This window comes from Buteo buteo, chromosome 7, assembly GCF_964188355.1.
Source record: "Buteo buteo chromosome 7, bButBut1.hap1.1, whole genome shotgun sequence".
Taxonomy (NCBI): domain Eukaryota; kingdom Metazoa; phylum Chordata; class Aves; order Accipitriformes; family Accipitridae; genus Buteo; species Buteo buteo.
The window spans coordinates 47677256-47696931 of record NC_134177.1 but is presented as its reverse complement, the minus strand read 5'-3'; the positions used below and the strand labels follow the sequence as shown (position 1 = coordinate 47696931).

The window sequence follows — 19676 nt, the reverse complement described above, 5'->3', positions numbered from 1 at the left end:
GGTACATCACAGTGCACATTAGAGCACCTAGCAAAACTGCGTTCCTATTTCAGCTGGAGCCAGGTTTCCAGTAATGGTGAGTTCCTGAACAGACTTCCTAGTGAGAGTGCTCAAGACAACCAAATAAGTGAGAACATTTAAGGGAATGCCAATTATCTTTCACTTCAAGTGGTGCCATAGATTCACACGATTATGTGCAAGACACGCATCTTAATTGACATTTCTAACTGAAGTGGCATCTGAAGAATGAAGAAAATATTTTTTTCTTGAGTTATGGATTCATCTAACATATAAGAAAATAGAAGAACAGCCTCTTTGCTTAACTAAAACTTAAGGCCCCTCTGTTATTTAAAGAAAGAAATACACTTTCTCCCAACATGTAGCAATAAACCAAGAATAAATTGTTCCTATTCCCTAACTGTTGTTTGCCTCTGGATTATGTTAGCAGTTTTCAGCTCTTTAGTAATATTCAGTTATGTAAACTCATGCTTTGGGAGATCAAATTCCATTTAAATTGCTCCCAAACCCAAGTTCTATAGCTGCCATATATATACAGATTTATACTTACTCTCAATTTGACATGTGTCCTTTTGCGTAGCCATTTTTCTCGTGGATTGGATGGACTTAGTGTTGCCGGATCCAGGTTGTCGTTTTCCTTAAAATTTACATTTTCATACCTCATCACCTGAAATTATATTAATATTTTAATAAACAGCGTGTGGCCTGGGGAGTCCTGGTACTTGGCAAAGAAAGGGAAAGTACACTGCTGCTCCAGCTGAATGACACTGCAGAGCCAAAAGCACAAGGAAAGTAGAAAGAGGTACAGGCCATATGTTCACATTAATTGTATAGACAAATAAACTGCTTCCACTCTGTTGGCCAACACTTAATCTCAAGTACTTTTTGAACTGCTTTTCCATTCACAACAGAGCTTGCACATTCTTCCAGAGAAAATGGTGAAAACATTACGATGGTATCAAGTGACAATCACATTGTCTGCTTTAGTCTGCAAAGTCAGTAAAGCAGCTTAAGACCACAGAAGTATTTTTTAATGTCCTTTATGGAGCAGAGGTCAGATTCCTGACTCCATCTGTACTGATTTTCTATACATATATCCAGACAGAATGGTACTTATCACCTTTTGGATATTACTGCAGTAGGTGATAGGCTCAGGATTTGGCTTGTGGCTAGTAAACTTGTGAACATGCAGAACCCTAATATGTCATACAAGCTACACATTCTTACAAGCTAAATATCACACACTTACCAAGAAACTTCCATGTCCAACTCAAGATTTCAGAACACAACCCACAGATTTCAGAATCTGTGGGTTATTATGCCCTGTTTCAGTTGAAACCACAAGCCCTCTCTTACTGAAATCTGTGGGTTGCACCCTGGGATCATGGATAGCGTGAGGCTACTTCATTTTGAATGAGAAATAGCTTAGTCTGTCTCCCACGAGCCAGCAGAAGGTCACTCAAGTTGAACATTTGGTTTTCTGTGCTGAAGTTTTCCACCCTGGGTGCCCTCTCTGGAAGAGTGGCCTAGAATCATTTTGAAAGATGTCTTATATGAAGTTCTTTGAGTATATGAAGTTCTTTGAGTATGAAGTTCTTTGAGTATGAAGTTCTTTGAGTAAAATCCTGTTGCATTCGGCCTTAGCACATCAACTGGCTTGCAACAAATCATAGTAATGCTGAGAGGTCAGTGTGTTTTTTAACAAATTGGCATAAATACTATTCACTGGAGGTCATGTGCAGGAAATATATGTGCCCATAGGGCATTCAGGAGCCATTAGCCTTAACCTTAACCCCCAGCAAGGGCAGAATGTCCAGACTATGCTGGAACTAACCAGTCCTTTATGTAGTGCTGTAAGCTCACATATTGCTTTACAGGCATGTTTCAAATGCTTATTCCAAAGGCTTATTAAATTCTAAAAGCTGTGATGCACATATAAGGCTAGGTAAGACACAACAATGGAACTTGATATGAGTGCACAGAAATAACAAGTAGAATAAAGCAGAAATGATTGCTAGCAGACAACTGGGCTCAGGGAGGCATTTGAAAGGCAAGATGGGAGAATGTTCTGATGGATTCAAGGCAAAAAACATCCTGAGAGAGAAGATGAGATGACAAGAGCTATAAGAGAGCTGCAAAGGAGAGGAGAAACATCTATGTACAATTGCCCTTGAACAGAAAAAAACAGGGATTTGCATCCTGTCACTTCCAGTAGAAACCTCTCCTCTACTTTCAGATGAGCATCAAATAAGATTCCTGTTTTGGAGACTGTTCTCATTCATGGAAAAACTCTTCAGCAACTTTTTCTTTGCCTTGATTACGGTGATGCTAGTTATAAACAAAGTTTTTTAAATTAGCTTTTAAAATTCTGCATTGCTTACTGATACATTTTGACTGGAATCAGATATACTAAAGGATGCTCTGAAAGGACAGCAAGAAGTTGAAGGACTCTTAGAATTTCATCAGTTAAAAACAGCAATCAAAAACTCCGCAAGTGGTCTGGTTACCAGCCAGATTGTATGCTGTGCACTCCACTCACAGACTGCTGTATAAAGATGGGGGCTCGATACAATTGCACAGTATGACTCAGCAACAGTTCTGCACTGGAGGGAACTCAGCCACTGAGCTTCCATTCCCAGGAAATCCCAGGCAAGTCTCCAGGGAGCTAACATTATTGACACCAGCACTGGGAGCAGGAGGTGGAGGGAGCTAACACTCAGAGACCAGCTAAAAGGAGTTGCGAGAAAGGCAGGCACACTGACATCTGCCAAACTGATTTAATGAAAAAAAGTCACTGTGCAGTTTTCTGCATTATTCTCTCTACTGTTTGCCTGGCAGCAGCTGTTTCATCATTCACTAGATATAAAAACCACACTGATTCTTGGGTTAATCCAGATTAAACTGCTTGTGACTGGCTTTCGGGTGAGGGTCACTTTGGGTTCTTGGAGAGACACTTATCCTGCAGGTTTCACTTGAACACCACTTTTTTTTTTTTTTTTACCCCAGGTGAGATTTCTCAGCCTCACCACTTTCTCTAGAGGTCAGAGCACTGCATTATACCTAAGTCTCTGCGAGCTGCTGTCAAATTACTGACATAGTAGGAACAACAGACCCATCATATGACTCAGAAATAAATTCTGAGGAGATAGTGCACACAATGCCTTGAAATAGTCTCATATAGTTACAGGAGAGACTTGATTTTCTTGTGGGAGTATTACTTTCAAACTGCTGGTTTATTATCAAATGTATGCTAATAATTTGACATTTATTAGGGAAATACATAATTAAGAAAGACTGGAAATAGCCTATTCCTTCAAAAACAGAAGGAAATTAACACATAATACAGGGTTATACTGATCTGGGGCATGGAAGGGGTGTGTAAGGTATGCAAGACAGTGCATTGTTCCCACACAGTCAGCAGTAAGAATACCAGCCAGCAGTGCTAATGGTGGGCTCACTGTCCCCTTCACCCCTCCAATAAATCCACATCTGTCATTCCTACCTCCAATTGTATGTGATGCAACCACAGTTAGCCATCTAACTGAACTAAAGATTAAAAGACTGACCACCCTTGGAATATGCAATTAACGATCACAATGTTATTGGTTGCAGAGCAAAAAAATACAGAGATCAATGACCTGTCTTAAAATGAAGGCCACAACATCTGTTGATTCCCAGTAGCTGGCATGGAAGAGATGCGGCAGGGCCACAGTTGGAAAGGCTGTCAGCACATCTGGACAATACAAGGCATAATCTATTCGTTTTGTTCCCCACCACTTTGCAGTAACTACAAAAAAACCAAACAAAATAGCATCACATTTCTATAAGGTATCTTCTTAATAAATCTCTTGCTGTCTTTATGTTTAAGCTAGATAATTGAATGAAGTCTTCTGCTTTTTTATCTTGACATTTAGAGTCTGTTAAAGATATCTATCAAACATGAAACTATTGTTTCCACTGGCTGCATCATCACTTAAATGTCTGCAATCTAAACAGTTCTATTGGGTCCAAGTTTGGGGAAGCAGAAATCACCTCGGCATGATTCCCATTGCTTCCTGGTCCACAGAAAATGTACAGTGAGACTAGTACTTCTATGATTGTGTTATAGAATAAGAATTGCAAATGCTTCCCAAATAGTGAACAGAATATTTATATATGACTACAGTCCATAACAGGACAACGTAATAATTCATAGCACTTTTAATTATGGGTAACAAATCTTATCTATCTGTATTTCTTCATGCCTGGAACATGCTTCTAAACCCCTATTAGTATGAAACTCTTAATGACTATTTATGAGTGGCACCTTAATATAAAACTGTGACTTCACTTCTGTTACTTTATCTACTTAATTACAAACAGAAGAGGAAGCTAAATTGTGTTATTTAAAATTGCAGCAAGTTAGGCTGTTCTCATTCCCCCCAAATTTCCAAGCAGGTAATTTTCCTTTTCATAATAAACTTTTCCACAGAAAGGATGTGGAGGGAAGGGTTGTTGCCATGTCAGACAGCACATGGCACCAGGCTTCACTCACTGTTGGTGAGGTATGCTGATGGCAAGCTTTCTGTTGACCCTGAGTTTTCACTGTTTGTGCTGGCCAAGCTCAACTTTCTTGTTCTTCCTTGTCGTTGATCAGATGTGTTTGGAGATCCAGGATTCTCCTGAGAGAAAGGTATGTTCAAAGAGCTGTTCTCAAGGAACAGAGCACTGTGGTTGTGGATAGCATCACCTGCAGGTTACAGAAAGGAAAATAATTAAAAAAACCCAATGGGATGAACAACAAGGCTTTGAAACTGGGGGAGTGGGGGGTGTGCGTGTGCATTTTTTTTATTTAATTTTTTTTTAAACACAGAGCTAATGGGCGTTTTCCTGAATAATATCAGATTTCATGACCACGGATGAAACTCCTTCAGAGTGAGGAGGACAGCATGAGACAGCATGACTAAATGGAGAAAGCGCACCCTACTGCCATCAAAATGCAATGGCAGCTGGGCGGTTTTGGCCAAGATCTTCCAAACTGGGTAGTGACGTTGGGAGTCTATTTTACTTCACACTCAACCCTATCCATTTTAAAATCATTCTCTGAGAAGAGCTATACAGCCCTGGGAGTCTGTGATACTTCTCTTGTCCTCGTCCTGACATGAACAAAATGACTTTAGAAAGAGAATCTTCAGCAATGGTATCTACTGGTTTGCATGTTCCCAAAAGGAACAAATTCTCATTTATTCATGCCACTCTGACAAAGCTATAGGCCATGGCTAACACCTCTACTTAATGAAACAAAACACAGCCTTTCTCCTGAGGTGTTCTGAAACATGTAAGAACAGACATGCATTCAAATAAAAGCATTACTGATAACTTTGCTTGAGGCAGCCTACACATCCCTCCTGTACCTAGGAAAGGCAGAACCTCAAGTGAGACAGAGGTTATACAGCAAAGTGCATATCAAAAGCAGCTGACTATTCAGTGTTGTTTTTCAGAGAACAAACCTCTTTGAGAGGTTAAAACAGTGAACAAAAGGAGACCCAGTTCAATGCACATACTACAAAAGAAAGCAGACGTCCCTTGATGATGCATTGCTCTACTTCTCAGCGTATTTCAATCCCATTCAGAAAAATAACTGTAATCATGCTGTGCTCATCTTTCACATGGTCTTTGGTTGGGGAATATGTCATACATTTCTTTATGTAGTGGAGGCCTGGAATAAGTTTCTCTTGAACTTTTCAAGTCTTACCAACTCTGAATGCAATGAATACCTCAATGGTGCACACAGAAGACAACAACAAGTTGCTGCTTTCAAGGATACCACTCCTTAAAAAAATACACTGGAAGCATAAGTGTCTATAGATTATCAGAACTGGTAAAACACATCACCATTTAATGAAAAGGAACAGCAGCACAGCTCCCTACAATGTCCTCCCTTCCAAAAAGCAGACATGGCTAGAAAGATTCTGGCTTGTTTTGACATAAGCCTGAATATATCAACTGCATGAGACAACACTAGGAGCTGCCCTGCAACTGAATCAGAGAAACAATTAAACTCTTAACACTTTGTGACAGGTATGTAGTTTGGACAGGATATGTTCAATTGTAGTTTCCATGGGAACATGTGCTTTGAGTTTTCATTAAAGAAACTGTAATGTACTGTTCTTTCAAAGGAATCTTGCTGATGCCATACATTAAGGAAAGTTATGTGTGGCTACAGGAAAGCTTGATGGAGGTGAAAAGAATGGAAGGATAATTCTATTACTTCCCATGTCTCAAGCAAACTACATAGACTGCAACACAGACAACTGAAAACAAAACACAATGCTGCTTTCCTATTACTTACCTCACAAGATGAGGAAGTATTATATGCTCTTTGTAGTGAAAGAAGCAGCACAAAGAAGTAAAAGGTCTGATTCTATGTCATACTAAATACTGAACAGCAAGGCACCTGGTCCTTCTGACAAAAAAACCCAAATCATGTGGCCTAAAGCATCACAGCAAATCAGTTCACTGAAGAGAGTAGCAGAATCCACGGACATAAGCAGTAAGGAACAGGGAAGCTGCCAAACTGCACCCCATTAGGGGCCTATCTGATCCAGAACCCTCATCCAAACATCAACCAACAGGAAATTCCACAGAAGAAGGTGCAATGTATCCCATAAATGAGAGCTGTATCTCCATGAAGTGCTCATGGTCGGCAGTGTTGTGATGCACACTTTCTGCTTCCCCTTCCAAAAGATTCACTGAAATAAAAACGGTTGTGCTTTTAAAATAAATTTTCTGCTTCTGAATTCTTGTTGCTTGCTGAAACAGTCAGAAATTGACCCTAATCTAATCCTTCCTCCCCCATTATAATTTTGCAAGAGTTTTGGTTTTTCATTCCCACTAAAATGGAGATGGAGAGAGAAGTAAAAATAGTAACCTTGCACAGAATGGAAAATGTGTTGTTAGCCAACATATCTGTTAGCCTTTTCCATATTATTGACCAGCTTAAGACCAGCTTGGTAAGGCATCTGGTGCCTTGAAACCTGTTGTTTATTTTGTAATACTGTTATTCTAAGCTCAGTAACCCTTCTCCTTGTGAAGAGATCAAATCAATAACACGGAAGGCTTTTTCGGCAGTTTTTTTTCCTCCTGTTTCCTGAATTATCTTCATGTTAAAAAGGTAGGGCAGCCTGCCTTCATTGCTGTGGGTCACATCTTTGTTGAATTGTAAAAGAGGACAGAGAGTACTGGTTAGAGATTAATAAAATACATGTAATACTATTTTTTTCTAAAAGCCCTGTGCTCAACTTCTGACTAGGACAGTCTATGTGCATAATTCTTCCATTTAAATAACTGAAATGGATACTTCCCACCCAAAACAACCTTCCTCATGGCTCTGAGGGTCACTAAAGGTTCTTATTAATCCTACTAATCTAAATTTACTATCATGCTTGATAAGAAATAAAATAAAGGCAGACCATTTTACAGAGTCTCATCTTGGATAACTATGAGTTACAGCCAATACAAAGAGGCAAAGCAACTTCCTCAAGGCCACACAGTAACCATCTCCAAACAAAATTAGCAATACTTTATTATATGCATACACAATTGGAGAAGTACTGTGCTTTTAGACCTTAATTTCTATCTATCCATAATGAAGCAGACCAGTCAGATCAGCCATAGTCTGGACTGGTGCTCCTGCACATTCCTTAGAAATAAAACTTTGCAAGAGAAAAATTGCAGTACAATTGAAATAATTGCAAAAAGTAAAATGTAAGGTAGAAGCTCAAACAGTAAACAGGATTATGATTATCTATGTTCTGCTATGTCAAATGTCTAAAAAGTAGGATAGGTTGAAATCAGGTGTTTTGAATTAATACATAACAACCATATTTTTAACCCCCAAGTAGATATAATGCATCATGTCATAAGGAGCAAAGCAAAAAAAGGAATTAAATCCCACATGTTAGTAAGTGTCAAAAGACATGACTGGCGGTAGATCAGAGACCTGTCACAGAGCTAAGTCTCACTTATAATAGCTACAAAAGCACTTTGATTATGAAATGTCAACTACACAGCAGCTGAGAAAGCTGCTGTTTAATGAAAGGTCAAGACAGCATGGCTTTCTCTGGCCTTTAACAGAACCTGAACTTTGTACCTTGCCCTTATAGTAAAAAAAAAACCCACCAATTAATAAATCATATTTTTGTCTGAACCATTATCTACTGCTATGTCTTCTGTCAGCAATCACCATAGATAAAAGAGTTAGGAAGATAAATGTTTTTTCCACCTGCTCTGTATGTCTGGCAGTGCTTTCAACACAGTTTCTTTTACTTTCACTTGTCTGTATATCACAGCAACATGAGATAAATATCCCTTTAAGAGGTGACTTCTGAAAAAGTGGGATGCCTTATGTGAGTATTTCTATTCTATCTATCCAGTGCATAGGTTGAAGATATCTCAGATATTAAACCTAATCTTTGCTCATTTTTCTTTCTCTTTGCATATAATGTGTTGACTCCCCTATACATGCAGAAAACTGAATTTAAATCATGCCTCAAATAATTTTATATTATTAAGCTATTTTATCAATAGCCTAATAATGTTATCACATCCACATTAGGAATTGTATCAACAGAAGACACAGTTGCAACTGACGCAAGGAATTGACAGAAAGAGGAATAATTCTCTGGGCTAGTCAAGTCTCTGTGATTATCAAAATCAAGCCTGCTAAGAGTCAGCTTTCATCATCATTAACAACTTAATAGATTGATCCATCACACACACAAACACCACCACATTACTACAAACTGTATGACCCTGGGGGCAGACTTAGTGATAAGTATTGATGCCTGCTGGATGCAAAAGGCAATCATCTAGATAAATGTGTGCTCTGCAATTTAAGTCCTGACATTTAAGTCTTAGATGTTTCCTGAATCTCAATGGAAAAAGTAAATTTGATAAACTAAAAGCTTCAAGATAAACCCTATGCACAGAGCAGCTGGCTCCAAGAGCTTCATTTGATTGGCAAGAACTGAAAGACAGCTATAGAAATCCTGCTCCTCCCCGCCAGTTTATCTGTTACCACTGAACCATTCCTATGAATCATATAGTGAAGTTTCCTTCTAGTAGTAATTTTTTTTTCATGCAGGTTCCAGATCAGATTTTTCTTCCACAGAGGCACCTATCAGGAATTTCAGGAAGACAACAGAATCATTCTTATTTTAATCATCAGTTCTTTTGAGAAAAGGAACGGGGAGTGAGATTGTTTAATGACATGAAAGATTATCAGAAAAAGCTGAAGGCTTTGGGCAGTGCATAGTAATTAGTTTGGTGTAACTAGGTCTCATCATAATTTATTAGTAAACTACCATTCCAGCTGACACCACGAAGGCTCTCATTTTAAGAAATACTTTCACAAGCCCAGGTATCAGAGAAAGCAAAAAAATTATACAGTCACTAGAATTAATCCTCTGTGAATGAAGAACCTTAAATTCCAAAAGGATCTCAAAGCACTTGCATTTAAATGGGAGGATTTCACATTCATCGAAAAATAACGCAGCGTAGCTGTAAAGCACGGCAATGATTTAACTCTGCACAGAGGCTTAAATACAAAACCACACCTTGGAACATTTGCTGATCATTAGCACTCAGGAATCTTTATTTTATAATACTTCCAACAGACAGGGTTTCCAGATTTAGATGCTCTGTAGGGGAATCTTCTGACCCGGTGCCTTAGATGAACTCAAAAAGAACACTAGTTGTTCCCAAATCACTTATAAAACCTCTGCTTCAAGAATCACTGTATCTGAAGGGTTTACTTTAACACAACAAAGCTGGTAAAATGTACCAACGTAAGGTTTTCCACTTGAAAAGCAGCCTAAGGGAACTATTCTTCCTAGGAGAGTTATTTAAAGGCAGGTTCAACTTTTCAAGGCAGCCTTAGATATGTCTCAGTGACAGAATTAGTGCCTAACTAACCAGCCAGATTTCCAAGTGCACAGTCAGGCTTCATAATAACTCCAAGTCAGAATGCAAAGCAGGGTATATATTTGCATTGAAAGAAAACTTAGACACGGGGGTTAGGAGAGAGCACATATTCCCTGGTTTGGACTGTCCCTCACCTTAGCTATTACTTAAGTCAATTCCTGAGGAATAGCCAGATCTTCACATGTTTCAGTGAAGTCAACACCTAGAAATCACCCTTCTGCAATTCAAGATCAACTGTTGCTTTTCAAACATTGATTTAATCAAACACATTTGTATCCAATGTACACCATATTTGAGCAGATAAAACAAAGCAGTTGTGTGTATCCTACTGCACAGAATGGTTTCCCAATGATACAATTCTCCTAGCTCCAACAAATAGAAAACACTGCCATTTTACTATATTAGCCTCCAACCTTAAACTCTGAATCCTGAAAAGCCTTTTGAAATATCCTGCTGAGGCTTGAATTCATGTCTCAATCTGTAGCAAAAAGAATAAATCCAATGTGCATGCATGTACAGATAGATACACACTGATCAATTCCTTTTTTGCATAATATGACAAGGTACTTTGCACCTATATGATTTTATCTCATTTTCTATAAAGTCAAAAGAGCACAATTCCTTCTATTAGCACCTCACTCATCCATGTCTTCCTCTTTCCTCCCCACAAATCGGTCTATTTCTGGTTTTTTCCTGGATTGAAACATTTATTACCCAATATAACTATTGTTTAGTAGCCTACCTAGGAAAAGAGCAATCAAAAGACAATTAGCCCAGTGCTCTGATTTGCCCTAGTAGATATCCACAATAAACCAACCACAAGTGACCAAAGGAAACAATATCTGAAGACCTAGGCAAAGGTCAACTAACTGTAAAAATAAATTGTTTAAAATGATAGCGAAAGACACAGAAGGTTGCAAGTGACACTTCACCTAAAGCAGTGGTATCACCTTCCAACCCCTCTTTAACACAACTAGCATCACAAAGCTCATTTATGAGAGTAATTTTTTCTTGGTAATCTTCTTTGGTTCCACACTTGCTAAATATGTCTGTGCCATTCTGTGCCAGATGACTTGTCTTTAGCATGTTAGCACACTGGTATTTCAAATCCTCTTGACCTGTGTAAGGAGAGAATGCTTAAGAGAACAACAGGTAAGGAGAGCTATGAAAATAGGCACTGTACCTAACTGGTGAGATCTTCCATCTCCTAGTGGGTATCTCTGGTACCGTGGGACACTGAATGGAGGCAGGAGATGGAACCTTTTTTCCAGCAATGGTTCAAGTCTGCAGGCAGAGGGGTCAGCAGAGTGAAAGAAACTGTATACTTGGCTGCAGGCTGGGCGGACCTGGCATACTTGGATGAGAATCAGACAGAGAAAGAGAGGTCAGTATTTACAATTTTCAAGGAGTCTATACAGAGACAAGGTTAATATGGTCATATGCAAACTCCAGACTAGCATACATCTGGCCACAAGAAATTTAACTAAATTGTTTGCTATTTCATGTGTAAAGATCACTTTGCTGCAAAAGAGTTTATAGAGACATCACAATCTGAGATGCAGGCATGTAGCACACATGAACACCAGCCAGAGAAATTGACAGAAGTAAGGAAGGAAAAAGAAGTTTTAAAATCTTGTAAATATAATTAAATATAATATTGAGCATTACAGCTATGATGCTCAGCACTTCAAATATTTACCAGCAAAAGGGTTTAATGGGCCTGTTACGTCAAGAGGACTTAAATCTAGGTGACAGCAGTTTCTGAAGTCACCTTATGGAAGCTAATGTATAGAAATGAGGCTGGTCATACTATAACAGCAAAGCAACGTTTATGATTCTTGCTGAAGGTGTGCAGTTCCTGAGGGTTTTGGGCTGCAACTGTAAATGCAAATCTGAAAATCACTTACTCAGCTAATAAGGCATTCTTTTGACTAAACACACAGCACCAAAGATGGGTGATCACATGAGACTGCTAAGGTCTGTAAAACAGTCTGTGTAGTCACTTCTCACCACACCACACTTCAATCACACTGAATCTTGCCTGCGTGAGCAAATCAATTCATTATAGGCTTATTAAACTTAGTACAGTTTGTATAATACTGCATTTCACATTACAACAGTCAGTTTATTAACTACAAGAGTAAAAGAATGACTGAAGTATTTACAAAATATGTTTGGGAATATTATGTCTGCTCCCCATGAACTCCATGCAAACAAGACATGTTTTCAAACTTGCTGTGCTACACAATAAACCCTAAATGTTGTTCTGATAGAATTACTATTTCCTTGTGGTGATAATGAAAGCCTGGTAACATATATGATGTTTTTCTTAGAAGATGTTTGGTGCAGCATTGTTCCCATGCAGAAGCCAAACACATGCTTAACTGGAAACCATGAAGAAAGATGTTAGAGTTTTAATATAAGGTGTCATGGAATATTAGATCCCATGCAGTCTATCTTAAGTGACATCTCTCACCAGAGCACCCATCATGGAATTAAAAAAAAAATAAAAAAAAATCAAACCCACACTACTTAGGTTCTTTCTCATTTTCAAGTGCAACAGACAAGGTATCTGTACATAAGCAAAACTACAATGAGCAAACTTGACGCTGTACATCTTCCTCTGCTGCAGTCACAGAGAGTCAGTAAGAGCTACAACAGAAAACACTACATTCTTACAGGTTTTCTCAAGTGCTTTCCATGTTGCTGGAAGGACTCTAAAAATTCATGTTCTGGTGCTTGCTGCTATTAAAGGTATACAGGGACAAATCTTGATATAGACTATGTCGATGTTACCAAGTTCTAAGCTTAAAAGATTGATACTGAGTTGTAATAGCAGCATTGCCATGAACAGGTCAGAGCAATACTTTGTTTTGTCCTGTTCTATATGAGTGTTTGTTCTATGAAGGCTACAGCACAGGCACACAATGTTTCTTCTCAAACTAGTAAGACAATTAACCTTTTGTTGATCATAGCAAAAACCTTCTCAAGATACTTTGAGTATGATGATGAATCACAGCCATGGGGACCACTTTACTGCATGTGCTTTGTGCTAAACTGTCTAGGAGACTTATCTTCATGTCATGAAGATATCCATACTCATACCCTCTCAAGAAATGCTCTGGGACAAATCTTCCAATAAGAGTATACCTATATATGATCCAGTTCTGCAAAACCATGAACTTTTTTCTTCTTTGGACATGCAGTGTGCATTGTATTTTGTATTCACTGACTCACTCTGAGGATGGTGCAACATCTCTTTAATTCTGCAGGATTTCTGTCACACAAAGTGAACAATGTGGGTGTCTTTGGAGGCATTAAGTGAAGCTTTGTATGTTGTTTTTTCCCCCCACACTCTCTTTGTAAAACATTTTAAGATTGTTATCAGTGGCAATTACCAGGTTTCCAGCTGCAGGATAACCAAAACCTACTTTTGATGTCTGCTGTGTGTTGATTTTTCTAGAAAGGATGGCTCTGTGCATCACTCAGCACTCCTGGTAGCAGATGAAAAGAAAGTAGGAGAGAGTAAGACTGCTTGTTGAGGACACCACAGAATCTTTTCCCTTTCCCACTATCAAATAAATAGGAGCTTCATGCCACTTTTGTCCCTTTCACACCATTAAGCCAGCCATATGCAAAAACTATGGCCTGTGAGATTCTTCTGTGAAGTACCTTTCCACAGTTCTCCGGGAACCACTATCAAGTACCCTTTTTTCTTAACATAGTCTCCAAGTAGGATATAAAACACACGCACCAGTTTATTGTGCTATGAAATCTGAGTAAATTCTCCAATGTATTCCAGTTAACTGCATCACAAGAGAAGCACAAGGGAAACACCAGCAAGACTGCCAAGATCCAAGACTACTTTTGATGGCTTTCTTCAAGCTGTATTTTGTTCTTAGTATTTGCCAGAAAAAATGGAAACAGATTACCTGTGTGAGAGCATTTAAGCACAGCAGAAATTAATTCTTTGCAAGGAAAGTATAATTCTCTTGCAGAGCCCAAGTACTGTGAAATACATTCTGTGAGGTAAAGCACTGCACTGCGTTATAATTAAAAACATATTTTGGCAAGCCTGTAACTTTGACGTTTGTATTTAGGGATCTAGTGCTTATGAAGTAGAGCAATAAACTGGGTATTGTCCTACTAAACTAGAGCTTCCTTCCCTAGTGGGTAGTATATTGGTTTATTCTTTCTTTCTCACTATGCTTAATATTAACTGTCAGAGCTAAACATAAGGGAAGTGTTTAATGTAATTAAATCAGTTGCCTAATTGCACCTTCTAATACTTCCTGTACAGGAACTTTTTCTGTATATGTCTGCCTTCTGTATATGCACAGAAGGGAGACAGAGACAAAGCAAGCCAGGAATGCAAACAGCAGGGTTATGAAAGTTGTTAGCATAGGGCAAATTATGGTATTTAGCGGCAAAAAGAAAGCATGTCCTTCGAGTTATCAGCTGTTTTCATACCCCTCTTCCAACCTGGCAAAGGAATATAACATATTCCAAAGATTACTTCCTACTACTGTGGCATTTAGCAGTATTAGTTCCTATTGAGAGCAAGTGCAAAACACCCTACTATTACAACCATCCTAAGGTAGAACAGTGCCACTTTGTGGATGTAGGTAGATGCTCATGATCTATTTGGAATTCTAAAAAACACTGACATTTTCATAGGGTAGCAAGCCTCATCCAAGGATAATCAGCACACAGAGAGTGGAAAACTCTGGCAGAGACACACAAATGATCAGTACTTTAGAAAATAAGAACTGAGACTAGACAGTGGGAGGACCACAGAAAAGAGTGTTAGAGGGTAACCAGAACTGTTAAGGAAGCACTAAGGGACCAACAGAATACTCAACAGAAGAGAATTAAAAGGCATTTGGCAAGGAAATAAAAAATTGGAATGAAGATTTGGTTTTAGCTACACTCTTATTAGTGTAAAGATGAATAAATATTCAGAAGGTAAAACATGACAAAATGCAGCTGTTCTGCAGACAGAACAGGCAAACCTCTGGATATAATTTTCTTCCATTTTATTTCAAAAACTGACTCTAACAAAACAAATACATGAAAATATCCTGAATTTTATTTCTCACATTTCCAGGTAGCTTTCTACCTTTCATTTCAGTAAAAAGGGCACCCAACTCTTCTCACCTAACTTCCAACTATCTGCATGATAGGTTTCAACTTGTCTGCCTTCCTCTCAACTGCACCATAATTATCAGTTTAAAATGGGATTCTCTTATCATATGCACCTCTAAAGACTACTTATGCTTCAAGTAGACTCTGCTCACCTTGGAATGTGTTTGAAATGCTGGTCAGTTGAGCTGCTCTCAAAGCATGCTCCCTGCAGGACACCAGAGGGAGGATGGAAGTGAGAGCTAATTTGAAGAAAATAGTTTAAAATACCAGTAATTAATGTGAAATTTTCCTGTCAAAGTGTCTGGAGGGTACCAGAGCTGCGATTAGGGAAAGAAGGACTATTAGCTAGAGAGTTTAGAAACATACAGCCCCAGTCCAGTAAAGTATTTAAGCGTTAAAATTTGCCATTCATCTCTACCTGATCCCAATTCTTTATAGTTATGTCATTCATCCACTATAAATTTAAATATGAGAAGGGACCTTTGACCTGTGAACAGAGCTGCCACAAAAATATTATAGAAGGACTCAGAAGTTGCGTTTGCTCTTTGCTTTCCAGTATCTAAAGGTAAAAATGTAATTGTATGGTCTATTAATTCCTTCCAAACAGGTAACAGGAACACTTGCTGTGCAGAAGAGCTTGCTTTAGATTCCTGTAACAAGTGGAAACTGTGGAATAGACACATTATATCTTGCCCCAATCTTATCAGTTTCACTGTCCATAAGCCATGTCTCAGACATCTTGCTAAAGGAAGCTATCAGAACTTAAAGACATTATGTTTTCTATTTACTGATACATTCTCATGAATAAATGGGAAGCACATACAGCAATCAGAGTTGTGGTAACCTTCAGAAATTTCCTTCTTACCAGTCAGGACAAAGCTGTCTCTTTTTTTCTTCTCTTGCCTTGCAGCCTTCCCCAGTAACACAGATGAGTTTCAAGTTCAAAACAGCATTATGGCCTCATACAAAACATAGTCAAAATATGGTAAGTCACTTTGTTTTTAAAATTACCACCTGAGACAAATCCCAGTAGCCTCATTTTTACCTTGTACATGCTTTGCCTGGATTTCAGACAGGGAAAGGTTATGATCAACTTGCAGAGCTTCCCCTATCCCTGTGATCCTACTTCACAATATAAGGTTCCAGGAAGGCAGCTCTCTCACCTCTCTGAATCCAACGTTAGTTCTAAAGGGCATGTTTATATGGCCAACAATGAATTTTAAATGTAATTGTCATAATTCTGAACACACAAATCCTTTCATATGCAGCACAGCATTCAAGGGAAGACTTTCAGATTGCACAGAGAATTACACAGAAAAAGTACAACACTTCAGAGCAATCCCTCTTGCAAAAAGCCACAATTCCAATAAATTTTCACACATTTTCAATACATGTGTACATTCCCTTAAAGTGAACTATGAATTTTAACTGTGCTTATCAGGACTGACTGATGGGAGGGCTTACCACACACAGTCATCTGCTAACAGCCACCACCGGCTATAGGAAAAGATGTGTCAATGTCTGCCACTGAGGTACTCTTGTACCAAACACTGCCAGTATTTTCTACTTACTGTGCAGTAACTGGCATCTGCTAATCAGCATTTGTCCTCACTCTAAAAAGGTATCTAACAAAACAGATGCATGCTCTATTTCATATGTGATTCCAGAGTAAATGTGTCCACTCTGATGCATTGAATGGAAACCACGACATCTTGCAAAAATACAAATTCTAGCTCAAAGAATTTGATTACATGCGTGTAAATTAAAAAAAAAACCCTTAAGTCCCTGCCCCAAACCCCCCACCATCTTCCAAGGGAAGCATTGCTAATGTTGTAAAGAAATCCCTAAGACAGGAAAATAAATTGCAGTGCAGTTTTCAAAGCCAGCCATCACCTATGTAATTTTTGTTCATTTCCCTGACAGCTCTTTCACAGCAGCAAAAAGCCTTATTTTGTGGGAAAATATATATGAATTCCCATTCTTTTTAGCTGAGCTTCGTTTTTGTTTTTTATTTGAAGAAAAATTAGTACTGCAAATACAAAGAATGAAATGCAAAATGGGAGTTTAATTACGCTCTCTTGTAAGTCAATGGAAGTTGCTAAAAAAATCCTACCAGATTTCTAAAGGCTCTGAAAGACATGTGTTTGGTCATTTTTTTAATTATGGCAGGTAAAATAATTTTCAGTTTATATTACATTCCTGCAATCAAATGTGACTTTGAAAGTTCAGTCAAATGACATTACTCAAAAGTCTATAAACTGAGAAGAAAAAAATTGGGAATCCTGAATTGTTGTCTCTTCTCACTATTGCAACTGATTTTTCTCCCTTACCCGATAAACGAACATATATATAATTTCCTATGAAGATGCTGTGCTAACCAAACCTCATTTGATGCAAAAAGGCAAAACACACACTGAATTTTGATAAGTAAATGAAGCTCTTACTTAAACTGAAAATTTAAAAAAATCCAGATGTATTTAGAAATAAAACAAAAAAATCCTGTATGTGTCTGACCAGTAGACTCTGTTACCAGAGGAAAAAATGGCTCAAAACCAACACAGCTGGGGGCCAAATTTATCCATGAAGCCAGACTTGAACAAGATGCAACGCTGAACCAAGCACAGATGTTATTTTTGGTATCTTTTTCAAGGACTGATCCTTGGTGAGGTGTAAGCTTCATGTTGTATGACATGGAATATAAGATTAACAGCAGAGCAAAAGACATACTACTGTAAATTGGTGAGCAGTGACACCCCCAGAAGAATCCTCATCACCTCAGTATCTACCTACACTAACACTCCCATCTTTTAGAGGAAGAAACTTACCTCGCTCCCCAGTCTTTAACCAGGCTCCTTTATTTACCTCCTTTTCTATGAGTCTCTTTGTTTACAAAGGTCATTAAGCAGCCTGCATTCTAACTCCAGAAAGAGCTTACCATCCAGGCCAGGCAGCACAGTACTCCTCATGGCCAGCACCAAACCAAGCGGCGATCCAAAGAGGAAGAAATCAGACACCTCGAATTCAAATCGGCCCAGGTTTACTTCTGAGAGACTGGAATTCACAGGAGGAAAGTCTGCACCATCTTTCAACACACTTGAGTGGATGCTGAGCAAAGAAAATGCACTGATTCAACAATAATGAAGAGGGCATCCAGAGAAAAAATCCATTCCCAAAACAGACTGCTTAGAAAGCTCTAGCGGCTGTATCTAGATCCAAGCAATATGCCTTAAACTGTAGATAGATATTGCAGTATAGCAGCCACTTATCATGATTTCTTGTGCAACTATTCAGTAAGTTTACTACCTTCAGCATGCAAGAGTTTTCTACAGTTATTCTGCAGAATACGTATCGGTAAGTTACGCAAGGACTGAACTTTACCTCCCCCACCTTTTAGCAGTACAGATGTATGTAAGTTTATTCTGAAACTTCTGCTACAAATTCTAACCAACTCAAGTTGTATAAGGACAATGGCAGTAAAAGACTGCAGTCATGAAGTATGTTACATGGGTACATAAAAAGCATTGTTCTAATCCATTCCCTGAGCTATGAACTAGCATTTCGCTAGTTTTCAACTATTCATTACAGGTTAAAATTAGTGATGCTTATAGACAGCTTTTAATCTTTTAAGTGATTTAAACACTTTCATTTACTTTGTATGCCATACACGCATGAGGTAAATACAGATCACCTATTGCTCGCTGACAGACTCACCCCTCATTCAGCTCTGCTGGAGATGAAATATATAACTCCATTCAGAAGCAGAAAAGTAGCATATACACCTGCTGTCCAGTCATGAGACAGAGCAGAACATGCCTCCAGAGCGTGCAGAGCGTGACTGAGAGATGCTGACCATGCTGACTTCAACCAGAGCTGTAACTGAAGGCCTCATGAGTTATATGTATGCTATACTCTGCATCAGTGGCCAAGCATGGATCAGAATCCAGAAATCCTGAAGACTGGTCCTGAATCAGGCCAAGACACCAGGCCTCTCTTTCAATCTGAGAACCTAGTGACATTCTCAATTTATAAGCTGATGTTATTAACCAAAACTCTGGGGACCAAGCTTAGGGCCCCTTTCGGGTAGAAATGAAGAAAGCCAAGAATTAAATCCATCAGCAGCACAGCAGTTAGGAGTTACCTCTCTATGCCAAAAGCACTTGGACAAAAAGCACAAGCTGACACACAACCACAGTGTGCAGGACAAGGACATGTCTGTGTGAAAGAGCGATCTTTGTAACCTCATTACTCACACTGACATACCACCTCTAAATTGCAGTAAATGAGCTCATGAGGAAAAAAAGTCTTTATGATCTTATGCAAGTCTCACAGACAGGAAACCAAATGCTTGGAATCTCTCTCTATGTATAGGGTGGGTCAGAGGATGACATGGTTTCATTTGATTTGTGGTCCCTGCCCCCCCCCCCTTTTTTACCTTACCAAGGAATTTTTTCTGCCATCTTTAGGCTGTATTTGTCCAACTATTCCTCAATAGCTTAGCAACAGCCTACAGTTTGAGGAGTCCAAAATGTGATTGGAAGATAACACTTTTC

The 19676-nt window shown here is 38.7% G+C and overlaps 1 protein-coding gene across 3 annotated transcripts in view; it reads right to left on the bottom strand.

Moving 5' to 3' along the window:
• The window catches only part of PITPNM3 (PITPNM family member 3), a 139489-nt gene that overhangs the window by 14728 nt on the left and 105085 nt on the right, over nucleotides 1–19676 (bottom strand). For all 3 annotated transcript variants that reach the window (XM_075033126.1, XM_075033128.1, XM_075033127.1), the window contains 5 exons: nucleotides 18062–18231; nucleotides 11165–11335; nucleotides 4553–4747; nucleotides 3657–3805; nucleotides 569–685 (listed from right to left, as the gene is read on the bottom strand). In XM_075033126.1, the coding sequence (XP_074889227.1) occupies nucleotides 569–685; nucleotides 3657–3805; nucleotides 4553–4747; nucleotides 11165–11335; nucleotides 18062–18231 (802 nt within the window). The remainder of the gene's footprint in view (nucleotides 1–568; nucleotides 686–3656; nucleotides 3806–4552; nucleotides 4748–11164; nucleotides 11336–18061; nucleotides 18232–19676) is intronic.